Consider the following 20,501-nt stretch of genomic DNA (forward strand, 5'->3'; position numbering starts at 1 on the left):
GGCTTGCAGTTATATCTGAGGCAGTTCGAGCAACAACTCAAAGCGTGAAGAAACAACTATCCAGGCTGGCTGATTCGCATAAAGTTTTCGGCTTACCTGCAGAGTTAGATAGGCAGACCCACGTTGATCGCAAGCTGCGTCGCTGAGTCGATAAGTGGATTGTCGCTGCCTCTTTCAAGTGCATCTGCAGCAGGTTGTGAAAGTTTATAGCAGATAGCCACATTATATTTCTGACACCTGCCTACCTTCGTTGCGAACGTTTTTTAAATGTACTCAGCGAAGCAAAATTAATCTTAAAAGGAACAGTGAACTGAAACCAGAACTTGGTTGAAAGCACAGGCATACCTAGCAACTCTGGACAAAAGCATTTTTGAGCGGGAAACCATTTATGAATGCCATTTTTTTATATAATGAAAGATTTCACTATAAAATCAATATATTCGCAGATAACCCGACCGCAGTCTTGTACTCTTTATTTCTATTCAAGTTTTTTCTGTCGTCAAAAGCACTTCTCACTGAATTTTTATAGCCGTCTTATTAAGTGTTCGATACGATCGCTGCAAACACTTTAAAAGAAAAATTTTCTGCTTATCAGAATAATGGACCATTATCTTCAATATTTTCATAACAATGTCTTACAATTTTTCAGTTTTCAAAAGCGACGTCATTATTCACAGAGAGCCTGAACTGATCGAAAATAAGATCGACATTTCTTGGTTCTTCAAACCAGGAGTGGATGTTAACGAGACGGTAATGTTTGTGACGTATCAGGCATGACATGCAAATGCCGGGCTGCCGGCATACCGATAACCTTAATAAAAAAAATGAAAATTGGTTTTGAGGGAAAGGAAATGACGCAGTACCTGCCTCACATATCGGTGGACACATGAACCGCGTTGTAAGGGACGTGATAAAGGAGGGACTGTGAAATGAGACGCCACTGTACCAAGTTTTTGGATATAAAACACAACACGGCTGGACAGCTAGACACAAATAATCAAGATAGCGACGTGAACCTACAGGAGAGGTTTCAGTTAAGTTTCATCAATATATGTGAATGTCTAAAAAGCACGCCACCTAGCTCCCTCTGTGCGGAACAGCATCAATTAGGCTTAGAAAACACGGCTTGATGCTTGTCCAGCTTACTAGGCCGAAATAATGACTGGCAGTGAGGGCAGAATGATGTCATTAAAACCTATTGTAATCTGGTCATATCTGCATGCGAGCGACTGCGTGTAGTACTGTTCGGAATAGTGGTAATTTCCTAATGCAAGCATGGACAGGTTTAATGCTGCATCTTCATGAATTTGTGAAGGCAATGCTTATAGTCGAGGTCGTACCACAAGTTGCTATGAACGGTTGTAGAAGAACAGCGGAGGGATATAGCTTACTAAATTGCCAATAAACACTTGCCGTGGATATGTACAAACAAAATATATGCAACGGGAAAAAAACCGTTATCTGCATACATGACTTCCACTCATTCTTGTTGCGTTCCCTTCCCCGATCTCCCAGGGCACAATAATATTCCTGCTTCGGGAAACAACTCAGAAAGTAAGATGCTTGGCTTCATCAAAGTCCCCACCCACGTACCCTGAATGTGTAATTATATTTATTCCTCATTTGCATCCGCTCTCTGATTTCTCAGACTAATGGTCTCGAAAGAACGGACTTAAGGATGGACGACTGCTTTTTGCGTCAGCCACAGGATCATTAAGATTCGGGACGGGCCATTCTTTGTTCATAAATCTTGAATCATGAACTTCATGCTAGGATTACATACAGACTCCACGGACCATATAAATTACTCTCACCCTACACTAGCGCTCCTATCTAATGCAAGGATTTGTTGATCAGTTACAATTCATTAGACCGTTTTTATTTTGCCCTTGTTTCATTAGTGTAAGCACCGCTCAAACTTTACGTTCGTCTAGAGACGCTTCTTCTGTGTCTCAACGCTAAGAACATGAAGTGGGTGTTGCTTTAAAGTACGGGTAGGAATCAGTCGCTGCAAAATTCACGTGCTTAAGGTCGCTAGGACTAGACGCGGATCACGCCTGGCTCAAGTATAACCTTAAGTACTGTTCGAGATTCACGAAGTTTAAACGAGTAAGCCAGCGCGTGCAGCATGATTAATAATGCTCCTGAAACCCGCCAGCTTGCACAATCTTCTTATTGCAGGGCTTCCAGTGCTTGCATGTGAGCTAGTAGCAGACTGGCTGATAAATGGAAAACAGTCGTGGACGAAGACTCCCTCGAACCGTGCCTCTATCGTGGCTTTAAATTTATATTAAGTTGAGTGAAAGGCAAAGTTTGGCCTGGAAAATTAACATGAGAAGCTGCTTGGTGAGATAGTTACTGCAAGGCGAGGTGATGCTTTAAAATTTAAACAAATCTTTTTTCGTTGGGCCTTTATATATAAAAGGGTCAAGATGAGCTTTATGTCCCTCGAAAACATCCGAAATCCCCAGAGCCTGAAGTGTCTGCAATGGCCACGTTCAAAGCTTTTCTTCTCTCACTAATCCTGGCATTCGAGACTTTTGAATGTAAGTTATGTGTTCGTTCCTAACTAGCCTAATTAGTTTATACCTAGTAATTAATGATCGCTGCAATTCTTGAGTACTTCCTGCCCAGAAAAATGTCGACACATCGTGAGGCCCCACGCAACATAAGCCGGCAGGCTAGCGAAACTAGGCCACTCACTGTTTCAACCTCAGCTCAGATCCTATCGTGCAAAAGTGTATCTCAATTTTGCCCTAGTCTACTACGCGATCGTTAGAAGCGCGAGAAGAAGCTGAGATCTGAGAGTCGCCACATTTTAGCAATCCGAAGTTTTCGCACGATTTTTCTATCCTGGCCAACAGTTTTCTCACCTCTATTGAACAGGCGCTAAATTTAAGAAGACTTTCATTGCATGAGATCACTCCATCACTGGCCGGTGCATTGCGAACGGTCCCGTTGGACAACGTGGCAGGTTATTCGCCCCGACGAAAGAATTTTTCTGAGAACAGATTCGCCTATTTGTCCGAATTTCTTTTTTAATTTTCTAGTTCATACTCGCCTAACGTTCACAGTATAGCAAAGAAGAATCGAAATATTTGACTCAAGTCTCCTAAAGTTATTCAGGAGTTTGTTTCTTCGGTTTCTTACATCTAAACCGCTTCGTTATTATTGGTGCTTACGTTGAACTTTGGTTCGCTCGATCTATATGTACTCACGTGCAAAGCAGACCAATAAATTTATTCGGTGGGTTCTCTTTCATGCATTTTTTTTTGCAGTGCTGACAAGAGCAGGGCATAAGAAAGAGTATGCACACATGACGCCGACTTACGACTTATTTTGTTCAGAGTAAAGATCGGAAACAAATATGCTGCACATTGCACCTCGTCTCAGCACTGAAACAACGTCGGCTAGAGTCTAGGTGTTGTTGGCAGAATGCTCTACATCAAGCAAAGCGATCGCTCGAGTAAATTGCAAGATCAGCATTGTTTACAAGAAAACATACTTTCCTTGCAAACAATGTAAATTGCCGTAAATTTCAGGCACTGCATAGTTTTACAAGAAATTCTTGAAAGTGGATTGAATAGAATGCATAAATAGAAAAAACATAGCTTTCTTGTAAAAGTATGCAATGCTTGCAAATTACTGCAGTGTTTAACAACCAACTGGTTCGTACACAAACTATACTTAAACCGATCACAGCAGCAAGCTATGCGGTGTCGGAGTGAGCCTTGCTTATGAAACAGTGGTCGAAGAAAACTGCAGTGTGCCACATTCAATTTCGTTTCAGTTATTCAAAACCGTTCGAAACTTGAGAACATTTTCTATTCGTTTCGAATAATTTTGCGCATGCAACGTTTGATGCGTTCAGTGAATCCAAAAGGATATTCGTTCCGCTATTCAAACATTTGAAATATTCGCACACAGTAAAATATTCTTGAGAAGCCTGACACGGGTGCAGTTTTTTTTTTTCAGGCTCTGCACCGAATTTAGCGGCAGAAATTTGAGGTGCGCGAATTTTGCGAATTCGGAGTTAAGTATAATGCCATGCACCTACACTCACTGCAAAAATACTTTACTACATGTTTTTCTTAGTAGTGGCCGTTACGTGTTGCGAAACTACTTACTATATTCGTTCCGCTATTCGAACATTTGGAATATTCGCCAACCCTTATTGAAAGCAGTAAAATATTCTTCAGAAGCCTGACATGGGTGCAATTTTTTTCAAGCTGTGCATCAAATTTGGAGGCAGGAATTCGCGGAGTGAAAATTTAGCGATTTCGGAGTTAAGTACATGCCAAGTACCTGCACTCACTGAAAAAATACTTCACTACAAGCTTTTCTTAGTAGTAGCTGTTGTCTGTTGCAAAACTACTTACAAAGTGTCGAACACACAAATAAGACAATAATGAATAAGCGCCCCCGACTTTTGATGCACCGATAAATTTATCATATCTGGTGATGTTTGCTGAATAAGCAGTCTCATGTACTAATAGCAGTCTTTGCGAAGGCCCTTTTTTTCTTTAGACAAGCGCAGTGTCATTGAAAAAATATATATATGCACTTTAAGCCCCTATTCATCACACAACCATAGTGTGGAAAGCCCCATCAGTGTTTCACGCCTTTGTGTCATGCAGTGTATTCGAACGCCTCTTGACCGCTTCTCTGCAGTCTCATCTGAGCTTACTCTGTTTGCTCTCTTCATCGACAGCCACCTACACAGATGCATCTACTGTGGCCTGCGTGTTTTCACCAGCTCTGGTCAGAGACATTGCCAAGCGCATACTACAGGCTTCCCATGTTGTGCTGTACGTTGGGAAAGACGAGAGTAAGAGACATGTTCACATATATTTCACTTCCCTTGTTTGTTTGTTTTTTTAGGGAGCGGCCTTAGAGGGTGGAAGAGTTATGCTCTAGAAACACGTTGCTTAGCGCTACACTGCCAGACTTGTCGAATACAGATATGTATCATAGGCGTAGCGTTTATTCCAACAGATGGGGTTACATTCGCATAGAAGAACCTTAGTGCATGCAGTGCCTTCCAGAGCAGAGTTGAATAGCGGATAAGCACCAGACACGACCGGGCAGCCCACTGTGCGTGCTTCGCTTCAGCACTTTACAGAAATCATTAGGACCGAAAATAGTGGAATTGGGCGGCCAACAAACACGCACGTGTTTCAAATGTTTTCAGCAAACGTGAATCGGTTCGCACTGAAAGTGAGGCTCATGAAACGTAGGCATGCTGTCGGGCCATAATCCGCAGCAGGAAACACGTTTTTACCCGGGAGGATTTCATCTGTCTTATTTCCATACCGGTGCCAAACCCAATGCGGGTAATTCTGGGAATGGTCGCGACTTCTTGTTTCTTAGATCTTCGAGCACCGCTAAATCATATCCGCTTTTGTTGCCACATAAAATAACAAGTCCGCTGATAGATACATCCACTCATCGTTGCTGTAGTCACCTCCTTCTTTACCTTCCATTCCTTCTGTCTCCCTCTCTCTCTCTTTCCCAGAATGTGCGTATACAGGAGAAGCCATGCGCAAACACTTCATACCAGCAACAGCCCTACGTTCTACCTCGCGAAGATGTTTAACGGTTTCAGAGTTTTATTTTTTAGCATATAGTACAAAAATACGAAGCACAACTACAGGAACCCAGCAAGAACTGTTTAAGGGTCCCAGCTAATGTAAACTATAACATTCTATCTGAACGAGAGTAAAAAATGCTGCAGTTATTAAATAAATAAAGAACACATTCAAGCAGCAGGTAGTTAACAATGGTGAAAACATCAAGTACCTGTTGTTTCCAGACAAAAACAAGAAACCAAAGCACCGAAGAATAAAGTAGGTTGAATTGAGTAGAAAACGCAATCGGCGAAGATGAAATGGACCCGCCGCGGTGGCTCAGTGTTTAGGGCGCTCGACTACTGATCCGGAGTTCCCGGATTCGAACCCGACCGCGGCGGCTGCGTTTTTATGGAGGAAAAACGCTAAGGCGCCCGTGTACTGTGCGATGTCAGTGCACGTTAAAGATTCCCAGGTGGTCGAAATTATTCCGGAGCCCTCCACTACGGCACTTCCTTCTTCATTTCTTCTTTCACTCCCTCCCTTGTCCCTTCCCTAACGGCGCGGTTCAGGTGTCCAACGATATATGAGACAGATACTGCGCCATTTCCTTTCCCCAAAAACCAATTATTATTATTAAGATGAAATGGTAGCAATAGGCGCTCTGCTCGTCCTCTATGTGCACACCACTGACGTGAGCTGTGGGGTGAAACTATTAACATCAACCAACTGGGTTTTGAGCAACCACTGAAAGCCCGCGTACTGAGCGATGTCAGTGAGTGGAAAAGAACCTCAGGAGGCCAAGAATAATCCGCAGCCTTGCAATACACCGCTTCTTTCTCTATGCATCATTTCATCTCCTTCATCGTCACATTCCCACACGATGGAGCTCAACTGTCAACCGAGAAACTCGCCGCTTGTCACTCGAGAGTACACTTTTAAAACTTTGCAGATGGCGTTAAAAACCAGCTTGCCCTTCATTTTAGCGCAGTTCGCAAAAATCATTTAGGTACGCATACCGATACACGCGCTTTTACACCGTCAGAAAACATTCGCATTTCTTGCCAATTTATTCGCTCTGTTAATTTCCAGTGTCTTTAAATACATTCATCCATGTCGCAAAACGTTGTCAGTGTCAATTTTTTTTTATTTTTCTCATTTTCTCAATAAATTTCACAACGTTTTTTGCTATTCACAAAGTAAGGGAGCTAATGATAAATCAACGAACGAATCAGGCTACTTGGGTTGAATATCTAGGCAAGGTGCTAGCTTTTTGCGTAGGCAACTTTACCTCTAGAGCCCTCGCACAGTTCTTTGCCCTTGCAGGAAAAGACCCTATTCGGAGGGCCTGTGCACAAGACAAGGAAAGCATAAAACGATGGGCGTCATGTTTTTCGCAAGTTCTAACACAGTGCGCTCCGAATAACCAAGTATGAATACAGGCTTCTTAGAGCGTGCCATGCGTGATAGCAACACATGCAAGCACCTCAATCCACATCCATTTTTTATGAAGCAGTATGACAACAGCGTTCCCGGAACGGCGGATGAACGTACTGGTCATCTATGCTCCTTCCTCTATTTTACGTATGGAGCCGTTATCTCGCGCATGTTCGTTTTTTTTTTTTTCAAGCGCTCCCATTTGCTGGCCGAGAGTAACCTTTCTTCTTACGACACAGCCTTTCACGATTCTCGGCCGCAAGGTATCACCGCGATCCTAGGCTTACACCTTCGCTTCAAAGAGGCAATCTGCTTTCCTGTGGCAAGCGGCACCTTCTCTGCCTGCAGCCTCAGGATGATGATGTCATCATTCATTCATGCTACGAAGGCGCCTCTTTGACACCGACGAAGCGTTCATTTCAAGACTCCGCAGGACGTCATAAAGGATTTATTATTCAGTTCCCATCACGGAGCCAGTGCGCGTTTTACCTATTTCCTGCTCTGCTATGAGAGTTGTAGAGCTCCTCTGGACGAGGTATATGAAAATATAAAGAATATGGGTAAAGGGACACCGAATTTTCTCTCCGTGCGAATATTTTACAGCCAGCAATCAGTGGTTGTGATTTTTGTTTGACAGAATGAAAACTTTGTCTAGAGCCATGTTGCGGTAGAATTCGTCATGTATAACTAAAGGTTGTAGTGGAGCCTCTCTCAGTGAGTAGGTTGTTCTAGGTTCTCCCCCAGGTAAGCAAACTGAGTCAGCGAAACAAGTGCAGTGACGCAAGAGCCACAATACCTGGCGGATCTATTTGAAATCTGCGGCATCTGGTGTATGCAGATTCCAGCAGCCTAGCTTGCCTCTACACAATACTTATCAAGAGATTCGCAAATGCAGTTAACACATTGTTGTGATGATAGACTAAGAATAAGATGTCACCATTCTTAAAGCAGCATTGCACGACACAGTGAAAAATTGTTTAGCTTCTTCCTCTCATTACATTTGCCCTGCATTCCTTTGGCTCCATCTTTTTAATGTCCTTTTGATGCTGACTGTTTTCTACGCTGCCTTTTCAAAGACACACAACTAACTACATAGGTGGTCTTGTTGGCGCTCCCTTACCCACTTAGGTAGTGGCAATTATTTAAACACGATAACTGTCCGACAAAAAGAGTTGACAGTGAGGAATCCAAGATAGATAAAATGACTCAAAGAGAAGAGGGCACGTAAAAAAATGAATTTAGGGAAGTGAGTACGTTCAACTGAGCACTTAAACGGAAAGAAAGTATTCACATACAATGCTCTATTTAATTATCAAAATACTAGCTGATTGCAATATCCTGTGCTTCAACCTTAGCCCAAAAATATCCAGGGTAGAGCAGGCACGCTTTAGTTTCTTTACACAAAATTGCAAAAGGCGGCTTACGAAGCAACTAAGACCTAAAAGGCAGCTCCTTCGCGATAATCAACAAAAGTGAATTAATTTTACGTGGTAGTAGGAACGTGCCGACAATTACATTTCCACGATTAGAGGTCGATAGTCGAACAGACGTCATTCTTTGGGGACAGATCTACAGAAAGCAAATATTTGACCTTATTATCGAAAATGCTAAACCTCTGAGCTAAGTGCTTGTCGCACATGACCAGACCTGACCAGGAATAATTTGACGGTTCTGCTCAGATTTTATTCCAGTTCGATTAAGGTTCGCCGCCGCGATTGCCCATTAAGGCAAGGATCTGATGAAAGCGTCAAAGGGTCGAATGAAAACAAATATATTACTGTAGTAGGATTTATTATTCTGGCATATATAGTATTATTCTACCTAAGCTTAGAGAATAACCACAGAGATAACAAGTCAGAAAATCAATGCCTTGATAAAAACGGACCATGTTGAGAATAACGCACTAACTCTAAAAGCAAATAACATAAGTGCAAACACTTTCGGCACAGTGTTGCCTGGCCTGATCAGATTCACTCCCAAGTGCCTCGTAGACAGTCATGGTATATAAGGCATGATAAGTATTAGATTACAGAAAGCACTTGAATAAGACAACGAGCTCTAATAAGTAGTCTCAATTGCTTACTTGAAAAGTATGGCATTTACAGGAAACAACAGCGCTCACTTAAAGGGACACTGAGGAGAAATTGAAGTTGGTTTGTATCGATAGAATAGCAGCTCCTGATCACAAAAACGCCACTCTTACTGAAAACAAAGCTCTTGTAATGTAGAAAATAGCAAGAACCAAAATACAGGTGTCGCCGCCACAGGACAATCTCGCAAGTACAAGCGTGGTGACTTCCTAGGACAAGAGGCGCCACCTTGGAAGAATTTTCCTTACTTCATGGAAGCCATGAATCTCTGAGGCTGGCAAAGGATGGTTGCGCACCGCACCGCTAGCCGTCAGAAATCACGGAGTCTGCGTTTACGTCACGTATCACGTCACTCCGTTCTGAGACGTCATAAGAGTTGCCGTGGCGTCATAAGAGTTCCCTGAGTTTGAATCAGAGCGGCGGGAAAAACTTTTCCATCTTCGAATCCAAATTTCTTTGAAATAAATGCATCTTTCGCGCCCGGACAAGCGGCAACAAAGCCATGAAATGCCGAACTATCAGATTTTGCTAACAAAAAAAAATGATAGAGTTCTCCTCAGTGTCCCTTTAAGCATGACGTCGTCAAGCCGCTGAGGAAGCATATGGGAAATTTTCTGAGAGAATATCTACACAGACGGCACAGCGCGCATAAAATATAAAATGCCGGAAATAAAGGAGTGTAGCAGAGAGGCGCAAAATCTCCTTCGTGATTTACTCGCTGCCTTTAAATAAAGAATTTTGAACATTAGACCTTGAGATTTTAGGGGTAGGATTTAATATGAAATATCTCAGCAACCTCCGAATTGCTCACAATTAACACTTATTTGCTGCTAAGTATCCCTAGCGGAAAATTTCGGAAAATGATTGAAAACTTTTCTCAAATTTTGCCTCAACGATGGGCTCGCCACTAGCACCCCGAAGAAAAAGACGAAGACCTCAAGGCTCCTGCTCACGCGGTCCGCGCTCGTGTTCCAGCGTTCAGCAGCAAAGCAGCCATCTTCATTCGTCCATCCCGCTTTAGGCCCCACCTGTCTTCACGTCGGACAAGCACCCTGCGTGCAGGACCACTCCCGACGACGAAGGGATGCGAAGCCCTTCCGATGACTGCGTTACATTATCGTGAGGAAGACGACTTCTCCGATTTTGTGCTAACGTCCTGGGAGCAGCATGGTCGGATGACTTACTCTGGGTACCCGCCTGAGCAGCTCAGCTTGCCAGACGAACCTAAAGACACTCCTCGAAAGAAGCAAACTTTCGGAGTGTACGGATTCACAGCAGCCTGTCTCTTGTTGTTCACCATCATTCTCCTGGTCTGTATGTCCTTAGAACTGGTTGACGATGAGTCTCTGTCTGGCCTCGCGGACACTGCCGGAGGAGGCGCCTCCTCAACGACGCAGCTGGGGCAAGCAAGCTTTTCAGGGCTGGTGCCGGGAAAGCTGCGGTTTCGAACTCCTACCACCGCGACCAGCGCAGTCCCAGTGACCAGCCGTACTTCAAAACCATTGACTCGAACTCCAACGAAGACGACCGCTGCTGCGACGACTCAGCTCGACACGACTGCAACCACGAGAGCGAAATCTACAACCACCACTACAACTACTACCACCACCACGACCACGACCACGACCATCACACGCAGCACGAGCGGCGTAAGCAGCCCGAACACAAGGAGACCAACATCGACCACGAAGAAGCGCTCAACTTCAACAGCGGTGCCATCGACTTCTCGGACGTCTTCTCCAGTATCTTCTACCGCAAGTTCTACATCCACTCGGCTAACGACCCCCAAGACCAAAACGAGGCGGGTCAAGACTTCACTAGGGTGGATTGAAGGCAAGGTACTGGATATTGGATGGAGCCAAGTGGTCGCCTACGAAGGAGTTCCCTACGCTCAAGACGCTGGCAACGAGAGCCGCTTCCAGTCGCCAAACACGGCCAAGCCCTGGAGCCATGTCTACGATGCCACCCACCCAGGGCCTTCCTGCTACCAAGCAGCGCCGCTTGCCGAGGCCGCTACGTTCACAAGCGCACCACCATCGGAAGACTGCCTCTCGCTTAACGTTTGGGTGCCCGTGTGCAAAATCTACGGTAGCATCAACGAGACCTGTGGCCCACTAACCACCATGGTTTATTTCCACGGCGGCGACTTGCGTTGGGGTAGCAACTCGATGCCATTCTACAACGCCCAGACGCTGAGTGGCTTGGGCAAGGTGATCGTGGTGGTACCAAACTACCGGCTCGGCGCACTGGGATTCTTGCGTAATGCGATCACGGGCACCGAGACAAGCGCCGGCCTCAGCGACCAGGTGCTGGCGTTGGAATGGGTGTACCAGAATGTCGAGGTCCTAGGAGGCCGCAAAGACGACCTCGTCGTCTACGGACACGACTGGGGTGCCTACACGGCTGGGCTCTTCCTCTTATCCCCGAAGCTCAGTCGCAGGTACGTTACATTATACTGTGGATAATAACGTCATTTGCAGCAGCGAGCAGACCTGGCACAGGATACTCTCTCAAGAAAAAAAACAACGGTGAGGGAAGAAAAGACCAAGTTCTTAGCTGCCAAGTCGCCGTTACATCATGTTGTAAAGAACAGCAGCTCGTACATGAAGACCTCTAAACATATCCGAAGTCGAGCAGAAAGAGCATTCCTTCCTGGCCCAACTGACTTTAATGAACTGGTTCAAGGTCGTTCTCCATCAGTTAGGCAATATACTGATGTCAAGTCAAGTCAAGTCAAGTTTATTTTTCTTTTCGTCGAAAAGAAAGGGGCCAGGACTACAAGCTGTGAAAGACAGCTTGACAAGGCCCTGGCCCCCTACAATAATTGGCAGAGCAACAGCTATAAGAAAGATCAATTTGCATTATTTTATACATCGAAGAGTTTCATATTACTTTTGTCCGTATGAAAATAAGACACACAGTAAAGCACAAAAAAACAGAAAATTAGACACATCCTAAAAACACAGTCTTAAAATTAGAATACATCAAGATAACATTCTAGATACAAAGCAACACTAGGTTCACAACAGTTTTTCACGGCAAAAAAGACAAATTCGGCTATTAGACTTATATACTGGTTTGAATCCAGTTGCATGCAACTTATTCAGTAGTATGTGCTGAGTAGTCCCTCCTGTTGAGGCTTTGTACAGTTACTTTCATGCGGCTATAGTCTGGGACCTCTTCATATAACGTTATTTTCTTCCATCGTCTCTATTTTGACGCAGTCCATTTAACGCAGTTTTCTAGAACGGCCGCCTTTCATCCTTTTCACTTCATGGCGTCTTAAATAAATGTCGAAATGTTCTGTGAAACCTGGCACTACCATGCAGGTACGGTATCAAAAAGGCCATACTGGGCAGTGGCTCTCCGCTTATGCTCCCGCCACTCTTCGACGCCAGCAGACAGTGGAGCGGGTTCATCAAGCAGCTGGGGTGTGACGAGAAGGAGCTGATGCCGTGCCTGACCGCCGCCAAGCCTGCCGACTTAGTGGCGGCGATGGAACGACACCCAGGATCGGTGGCCGTCCTCCACCCGCACCAGTTCCTCTCCTCGACGCCACGCGAATTCCTCTCCTTCCCCTCCCTAAACTACAGCGACGTCCAACTCTTGTTGACCAGCACGTCTCTCGAGGGCTTCCACACGTACTTCAGCAAGCTCGGCCAGACTAGCCCCCACAACGTCACGTTCGACAGCTCGCTAGACGCAATCGGCCTGAACGAAAACACTCGCACGTACCTGGAACTGCTCATCCTCCAGCAGGACCTGGCCACGCACTACAAGATACCGCCAGGAGGCCGCGGAGAGCTGCACGTCTTCGCCATAGAGTTCTTCGGCGACCTTCTGTACAACTGCCCGTCCGTGCTGTTCGCCGAGCGCATGTGCAGTTTGGGAGCGGAAGTGACGCACGTCATCATAGACCAGCGACCCTTCTCCTGGAACCCGTTGCCGGTGCACCAGGCCAGGCCATCGCACCTGGACGACGTGTACTTCATCTTCGGCGCATTCTTGAACGCGAGAGATGAGAAGGGCAGTGGCAGCAGTTTCACGGATAAGAACATCGAACGTGACGCCAAGTACGCTAGACAGCTGGTGCGTATAGTGACTGACTTCGCCAAGGGCGGCACCGGCACTGCCCTTCGAGACAGGGGCTACACGGGCTACTGCGCCAAGCTGCAGTCGATCATGCTCCAACGCTACAGACATGTGGTGCCCTCGTGGAGGAGAAAGCAGTGTGCCGTGAATAATAAGCACTTCCACTACATTAACGAATTTTCTTGAGCCAGGACATTCGCTGTCTTCTACTCGTGTTTGTTTGCAGGACTACAGCGGCATGTCGCTTCGGTCGCAAAAGGAGGTCTACTGCGATCCATCTCATCTGAATAATCCTACAATTTATGCCGCACCCACCTTCCTCATAATGCGTTCAACCTGCAAACATTTACCCAACTCAGTTATACGCTGCCACGCTGTGCGCACACCTGGCATAGTACTACTTTAACGTAAATAGCTTTAGCTATCTGACTGATACCAAGCCCCGTTCGTTTCCTCAATGATTTTGTGTTGCGAATGTGCCTATCCATGGCTACTTGACAATTAGCTCAATCGCGCTACTTTTTTTTGCGTTTGTTAGCAAAGCCTCACGCAGTGTCACACTTAAGTGATTTGTGCTATTTTTACATGCGCGTTTAGCTTCAACTTCTGAGCCCGTTTTTTTTTCAGGAACTGAACTTATGTATTGCGTTTTTCGGGAATGTAAATAACAAACTTTTCTGCGTTCAATTAAAAAGAAATTTCTAACTTTCAGGCGCAGACTGCTTGTTCAACATTTCGCAAGCTCTTCAAGATGACCAAATTACTGTTTTGTCTTTAAAGTACGATGTCGGCGAGCAATGGAGCCTGAAAATGTCGCGCACACTAGACACGCACGCTTTCGGCCTCTCGAAGCTCGATGTTTTGTGCTTCGTGTCCTCTCTCCAATCGCCCGAAATGATTCAGGTACGGCCCACGCCCTCGTCTTTTCTGAATGAACTTTGGGAATGTACCAACAGTTTTGTCTCTTCTGTTTTTTTTTACTTGACGTTAAGGTAACGGCAATACAAAGAGAACACCTGATGAGTATTCAATGATTGCTCAAAGTTTATGACCAACGAGGACACTTGCACCCTTTCCTAAATAGCTTTTTTTTTTTTTGTGAATAACGCGTGAATAACCGTACACTTTCTACTTCACTGCAAACAACAGATTTCGTTCATGCGTGCGGAGTTCTCTTGTTCGAGCTACCAGCTTTACGTAAGCACACGTACTACTCTAAGCACAAATACGCCTATATGGAAGTAAAAAGTGAATTAGAGACAGCTCGTTCCCTTTTTACTTATTTCTGTTTGTAGTGTACCGGCAACAAAAACTTACGGAACGCGAGTGTGCGGGGAAAAATTTTGGTGTAGTCATGTAATCTATTTGCCAAAAATGTTTGAATTTTTGAGAAAGTAATGCTGGTAACATATAACGCTGTTAAAAGGCTGGTAACAATACCAATCGACTGATTAGAAATGCAGTGCTACAATTTTTATCTCCGTGAGCAGGCATCCCGAAAACTATAGTATCTCAGCAAGAACTTTCGGTACATAAACAAGTTGAAAGGCAATACGTGTGTTTGTTAGTAAACAAAGTTTACAAATCGCCGGAATATGTCGTCGGACGCCTGACAATATATGGTGCTTTGGCAAGCTATACATACGCGCCAATGTAATCCTACGGCTTCGTCTCACTGAGGTTTTTTGTTTTTGTTTTGTCTCCCACAACAACAGCTGCACAAAGTAGTCGGCGCATCAGTGGTATACCGGTTCTTTCGGTACGTCGTATTCCTGCCAGCCTCCTCCAAGCCACTGGCAAACACCTTGGGAGCATGCAGGCTTCTGCTTGTCACCCCCTTGGACAGGGGCCAGGCAAGTACGCACGCAGAGAAGTCATCGCATACGAAGTCATAAGAGCCCGTGTCATCGATTATATGACCGATGGTTCACATGGCTCAATTAAATAGCGGTCACATTAACTGGTCATGTGACCAATATCCGGCTTTTCCCCGACAAGTGTCATTCACAGTCAGTGTCGGGTCTTTGAACGCATTTGCAAGCTAGACGCTGCAGAATGAATTGGCAGCATGCTAAGTACAACTAGGTGACCTTCGCGATCAAAGATTTCGAACTGAGTGACTGCACAGCGCGAAGGTAACACTTTCGCAATGCTGATACTATCTAGCATCTATATGAGCCGTGCTGATAATAATTCGTCTTAGTGACATTTACCTCTTCTAAAAATTTTGCGGTGTTCAGATCTGACCGTACCATTCAAATCTTAATGACTCTTCATATCTTAACGAGGGCCTCGGTTCTGACAGTCTTGATGGCATAGGTAGCATAAGGGGGTTCTCGCATAGCTACCACCCTCGCCGGTCGATCAAGTTCCACGTGACACGGTAGTACAGGACCTACTACGTCCGCCGCAATGGACATGGGTGGCGCTGGTGAACACTCTCAAGGTTAGGTTACACGCAACATAAATACTCCCGAAAGTAGAGCACTGGACAGAAGCCGCCGTTTCTCAGTTGGTAGAACTCAGGACGCGAAATTCCGAGGTCTTGGGCTGGGGTCCCACCGGCGGCATGTAGTTGTTTTTTCTTCTACTTCCTAAACAACTATCTTTCAGCGATAAAATAGTTACACTATTAATTTCCCATTGATCAACAAGACAAATTAAAGAAAGGATAGAAACATTCCCCTATGTTCCTTGGTTTCGGTGACTGTTGACTTCCTTCATATGCATGCGGGCTTATTGGCATCTTAGAACTACGTCACTTGCAAATGAAGGCAACGCCCTAAATCTCGGCTAATGATCCGGAGTACCCGGGTTCGAACCCGGCCGCGGCGGCAGCGTTTCGATAGAGGCGAAACGCAAAGGCGCCCGTGTGCTGTGCGACGTCAGTGTACGATAGATGCCCAGGTAGCCGAAATTATTCCGGAGCGCTCCACTACGGCAGCACTCTCTCCCTTTTTTCTCTCAGTCCCTCCTTTATCCTTTTCCTTACGGCGCGGTTCAGGTGTCCGTCGATATGACACACAGGTACTGCGTCATTTCCTTTCCCCAAAAGCCAATTTTCATTTTACATCGCGAACCCGACCGCGGCGGCTGCGTTTTTATGGAGGCAAAACGCTAAGGCGCCCGTGTGCTGTGTGATGTCAGTGCACGTTAAAAATCCCCAGGTGGTCGAAATGATTCCGGAGCCCTCCACTACGGCTCCTCTTTCTTCCTTTCTTCTTTCACTCCCTCCTTTATCCCTTCCCTTACGGCGCAGTTCAGGTGTTCAACGATATATGAGACAGATACTGCGTCATTTCCTTTCACCAAAAACTTATTATTATTATTATTACTACTACTACTACTACTATTTACTTCGCGAATACCTGGAGAAATAACGGCGGATTCCTTCCTCATCGTCACAGGTGGCCTTCGATGTTATGAGCCCAAACCTCCTGTCTAAAAACTGCTCCGAACTCTACACTTATGCTCAATGGAGTAAGGGAAGAGGGTTTCATGACACTGTGTCGCCGCTTGCTTTATCTCCCGTCATTCGCAAGTTTGGACAGAAACAACTGCGCGTCGGGTATGTGGAGGTACGTGCTTATTCTTTTCCACACACATTTTCTTTCTCTTTCTTCAGAGTTGCCCATATGTTCACTACAATCATAGGTTGCTGCTCGCAGTATTCAACCGTCAGCACAGCGGTCAGCTTTTGGTAATTTAAGAAGGCGCAATTAGATTCTCCTTGCCTTTTATGAGTGAGTTTTTTTTCTAAACACACGTCACTTTTTTAGGTATTTATCTTTTTTATTTATTTATCTTGAAGCAGTTCATGTCAAACTGACCTATAAAGTATTTCTATGCCGAAATCACCAATTTAAAGTTATCGGTGGTTTCCTGAACAATTCCTTCTACTCGCCTCTCAATCTTGCAGTTCAAAAAGCGGAGTCATTTTCTATAGGAAATTACACGTGGAACAGCAACGGCGAATTTATTTGTGAACTCTGGCGTCGTCCGATTTCGTTATTATAATTGCCAAATGCATTTAGTTGTTTATCTTTGACTCTACATCTTTTAAGACGTAACACGACAACTAGTGATCGACGAAACATCGCAAGCGTTTAACAAATTTGTTAAACTTTTCATTAAAAGAACCTCTAATCGTATATTCATTCGCAACCTCGTGGAAGATTAATAGATCTACAGGGCAGGAAACCTCATGCGCTAGCACTAATATCCCCAATCTCAGATTTCGCCAATGTTTGTCTGTCCGAAGCCTCTGGTAGGGCCACCTGTCACTGTGGGCAGGTGGTAACCTGCTCACCTGGTTGTGGGCAACGTATCAATCAACGTATGGTAAAATAGTTGCACTGAGCATGACGCGATATGACAGGTTTCAAAGGTTTGTTTATTTGTTTTTTTTAAGACGAAGAAGTAATCAATGTTGCTGTGTTAAAGATGTACGTTTGAGTGTTTTAAAAGTTTGGCAAACAGTCTGTCATTAGCCTTTCTTATGACGGGATCACGCCTGTGTAGCAATAAAGTCTGAGAAACTCATGAACCGTCGGTGAGATATGCAGGCCAATCACGTAAAAAAAAAAAGACGAGTACACAAAAAGCAAAGCGCCCCTCCGAAGGCAGTTTTACTCCTGCACCACCCTGACACATCAACCGCACCCTACGATCGTAAAATACGTCTAGCTGCGTCGCATACGGCAATAAAAATTCATGTTACAAAATTCAAGCAAAAAAGCACTCTGTTGACCTTTTACCATGCTAACCAATAGAAAGGTTACCACCATTGGAAGATCTCTGAGAGAGAAAGCCAGTGGAGAGACTCGGGCAGGCAGAGAGAGACCTGTTTCAAACAAAGAGCTTTCCCTGCCTGACCGCAGCCGTTTGCTTAACATCTTTTAATTCATGCTGTTGCACACCCTGCTCCCCAGTACTCGCCATTCTCTGTGTCAAGACGAACGAGGCCAGCCGGTGCAGTTGTCTACGAGGGCGTCGACTTCTCGCTCATCTTCAACTTGGCCGACATCTTCAACATGAGGTGAGGGTCTTCGCAAATTGGAAATCAGTGCTGGTATCACTAACTGCAGCAGCATAAATATTAGGATTGATTGATTGATTGATTGATTGATTGATTGATTGATTGATTGATTGATTGATTGATTGATTGATTGATTGATTGATTGATTGATTGATTGATTGATTGATTGATTGATTTATTTATTTGTTCGTTCGTTCGTTTATTTATTTAGGTAGCTAATTAATAAGTACTTGGTTGGACAGGGGGCTCGTTCGACAAACATATGAAGGAAGCCAACAGTCACCGAAACCAAGGTGCACAGGGAATGTTTCTATTATTTTTATTGCTTTTTTAATACTTCGATTCAACTGTCACCTAAAGAAAATTACTTATAAAGCAGCAGAGAAAACAACCATGCCGCCGGTGGGCTCCGAACCCACGACCTCCGAATATCGCGTCCGGTGCTCTACCAACTGAGCTACGGCTGTCCAATCTGCTGCTCTCGTAGGTATTTATGTCTATTGCGTGTAAGTCGAGACAACGTAACTTTCCATTAAAAAAGCGTACTCTCACGCGCTGCGGTTGCTGCCGCCACCTGTTGATGATTATGCAAGGATGTGCCGGAAATTCGCACTCTGGAAGAGTAAGCTTACCGGTCAATGCGGTAGATGCCACCACCGTCACCACTTTTTGCACTGCCCTAGGGGAAGTTTTGGTGCGATGTGGAAGGCATGACTAGAACGCTTCCTCTTCAGGGGCAAATAGTAATCCAAGTCGGCGGGTACACGCTAGACTACTACACTAGGCTTGCAAGAGACACACAATCGGAATGCAGCTAGTGTTAACGTAACAGACATATACCAGGCTCGAAGCACGCAGCTACAGTAATCGCGGGGCTACAGACCCGCTTTCCTTTGACTTTTTTTTTCAGTACTTTACCACAGGCTCCCCGTTAGTCCCCAGTAATTCTCAGTGTCATATCCTCAAACAATTTTCTGAAAGTGGGAAAACTTGTAAAGACGAATAAGAATCAGCCTCTAATAGTCTGCTAATCTGGGTCAACTTAGTATTGTCTGTCTGTCTGTCTGTCTGTCTGTCTGTCTGTCTGTCTGTCTGTCTGTCTGTCTGTCTGTCTGTCTGTCTGTCTGTCTCTCCGTCCGTCTGTCTGTCTGTCTGTATGTCTGTCTGTCTGTCCGTCCGTCCGTCTGTCTGTCTGTCTGTCTGTCTGTCTGTCTGTCTGTCTGTCTGTCTGTCTGTCTGTCTGTCTGTCTCTCCGTCCGTCTGTCTGTCTGTCCGTCCGTCCGTCCGTCCGTCTGTCTGTCCGTCTGTCTGTCTGTCTGTCCGTCCGTCCGTCCGTCCGTCTGTCTGTCCGTCTGTCTGTCTGTCTGTCTGTCTGTCTGTCTGTCTGTCTGTCTGTCTGTCTGTGTCTAATGCATGGCTCTCACGACACGGCCGCTGCAGCCTTGTCCCCGTACGAGACCCGGAAGCCACCTGGGGCGCGAAGAGGAAGGGCCGCTGGACCGGCATCGCGGGAATGGTCTCCAGAAGGGTTCGTGTCCATGCATTAGGGCAGCCTTCCTTGGCGGCGAGAATATTGCTCTACATATTCTTCCTACTGCCTTTTTTTTTTCAACGCGAACAGACTAAGTAGGAGAACCCGCTTTCGGAGTGGGTGTTGCACAATCGCTCCAATATAAGCCTCGGTCTGAGACTCGGTCAGTGACTGCAGCCCAGACTTTTTCGCAAGAAAGTACCGGTATGTATGCTAAGCAGACGGAATTGCTCACAACTCAGGACTATACCTAGGCTGCATTTAGACGAATTTTACGGATCGCCTCTTTGTTAGCACGCACAGATAATCCGAGCACTTCGCGAACACTTAACCAGAACTTGCTTGTCTTGACGACATGCGCTTGTGCACTGTGTTTTCCAGTATGGCTCATAGTACGGAGCCCAGATGCACCTGCTTGGTCTCGCCCCCGTAGCGCAGCGTGTTTTCTTCGTTTCACTGTTTGTTTCTTCTTGCTTTGAGAAAAACATTGTGTCCCATTTTAACTAAACCACACATGTCCCTGTCCTATTTTCCTTTTCTGTCATAATCTTCGCATCCTGTAAAGGACCACTAAGAAGCTAGGAAAATAACTCCAGGAATATCACCAACGACAACGTGCACCTCATAGTGAACAAATGCTTCCCTTGATTGTACCCTGAATATTTTCCCATGTGTTTGTTGTCACTGCTGGTATCTGTCGTTTCAGGCCCTTTCCACGCACTGCATTCAACGCCGAATTGACCACT

At 45.3% G+C, this 20,501-nt stretch overlaps 2 protein-coding genes across 2 annotated transcripts in view; both read left to right on the forward strand.

Moving 5' to 3' along the window:
- The first annotated feature begins 2,488 nt into the window (after nt 1-2,488).
- Nucleotides 2,489-13,624, forward strand: LOC144097665 (para-nitrobenzyl esterase-like). Its single transcript, XM_077630316.1, has 6 exons — nt 2,489-2,546; nt 4,712-4,828; nt 10,421-10,496; nt 10,568-10,899; nt 10,958-11,534; nt 12,424-13,624. Exons 1-6 carry the CDS (start codon nt 2,489-2,491, stop codon nt 13,370-13,372), a joined length of 2,109 nt encoding a protein of 702 aa, XP_077486442.1. The 3' UTR covers nt 13,373-13,624.
- Nucleotides 13,625-14,080: 456 nt separating this feature from the next.
- LOC144097666 (ionotropic receptor 93a-like) overlaps nt 14,081-20,501 on the forward strand; it is a 34,056-nt gene continuing 27,635 nt past the window's right edge. The window contains exons 1-3 of the mRNA XM_077630317.1: nt 14,081-14,089; nt 18,118-18,224; nt 19,665-19,752. Coding sequence (XP_077486443.1) covers nt 14,081-14,089; nt 18,118-18,224; nt 19,665-19,752 — 204 coding nt within the window. The remainder of the gene's footprint in view (nt 14,090-18,117; nt 18,225-19,664; nt 19,753-20,501) is intronic.

The sequence above is a fragment of the Amblyomma americanum genome, chromosome 7 (genome assembly GCF_052857255.1).
Source record: "Amblyomma americanum isolate KBUSLIRL-KWMA chromosome 7, ASM5285725v1, whole genome shotgun sequence".
Lineage (NCBI taxonomy): Eukaryota > Metazoa > Arthropoda > Arachnida > Ixodida > Ixodidae > Amblyomma > Amblyomma americanum.

Coding starts and splice junctions, on each gene's coding strand:
- LOC144097665 (XM_077630316.1), top strand. CDS start 2,489: ATGGCCACGTTCAAAGCTTTTCTTCTCTCACTAATCCTGGCATTCGAG. Junction 4,829..10,420: donor GTACGTTGGGAAAGACGAGA/GTAAGAGACATG, acceptor GTATGTCCTTAG/AACTGGTTGACGATGAGTCT. Junction 10,497..10,567: donor TCCTCAACGACGCAGCTGGG/GCAAGCAAGCTT, acceptor CGACCAGCGCAG/TCCCAGTGACCAGCCGTACT.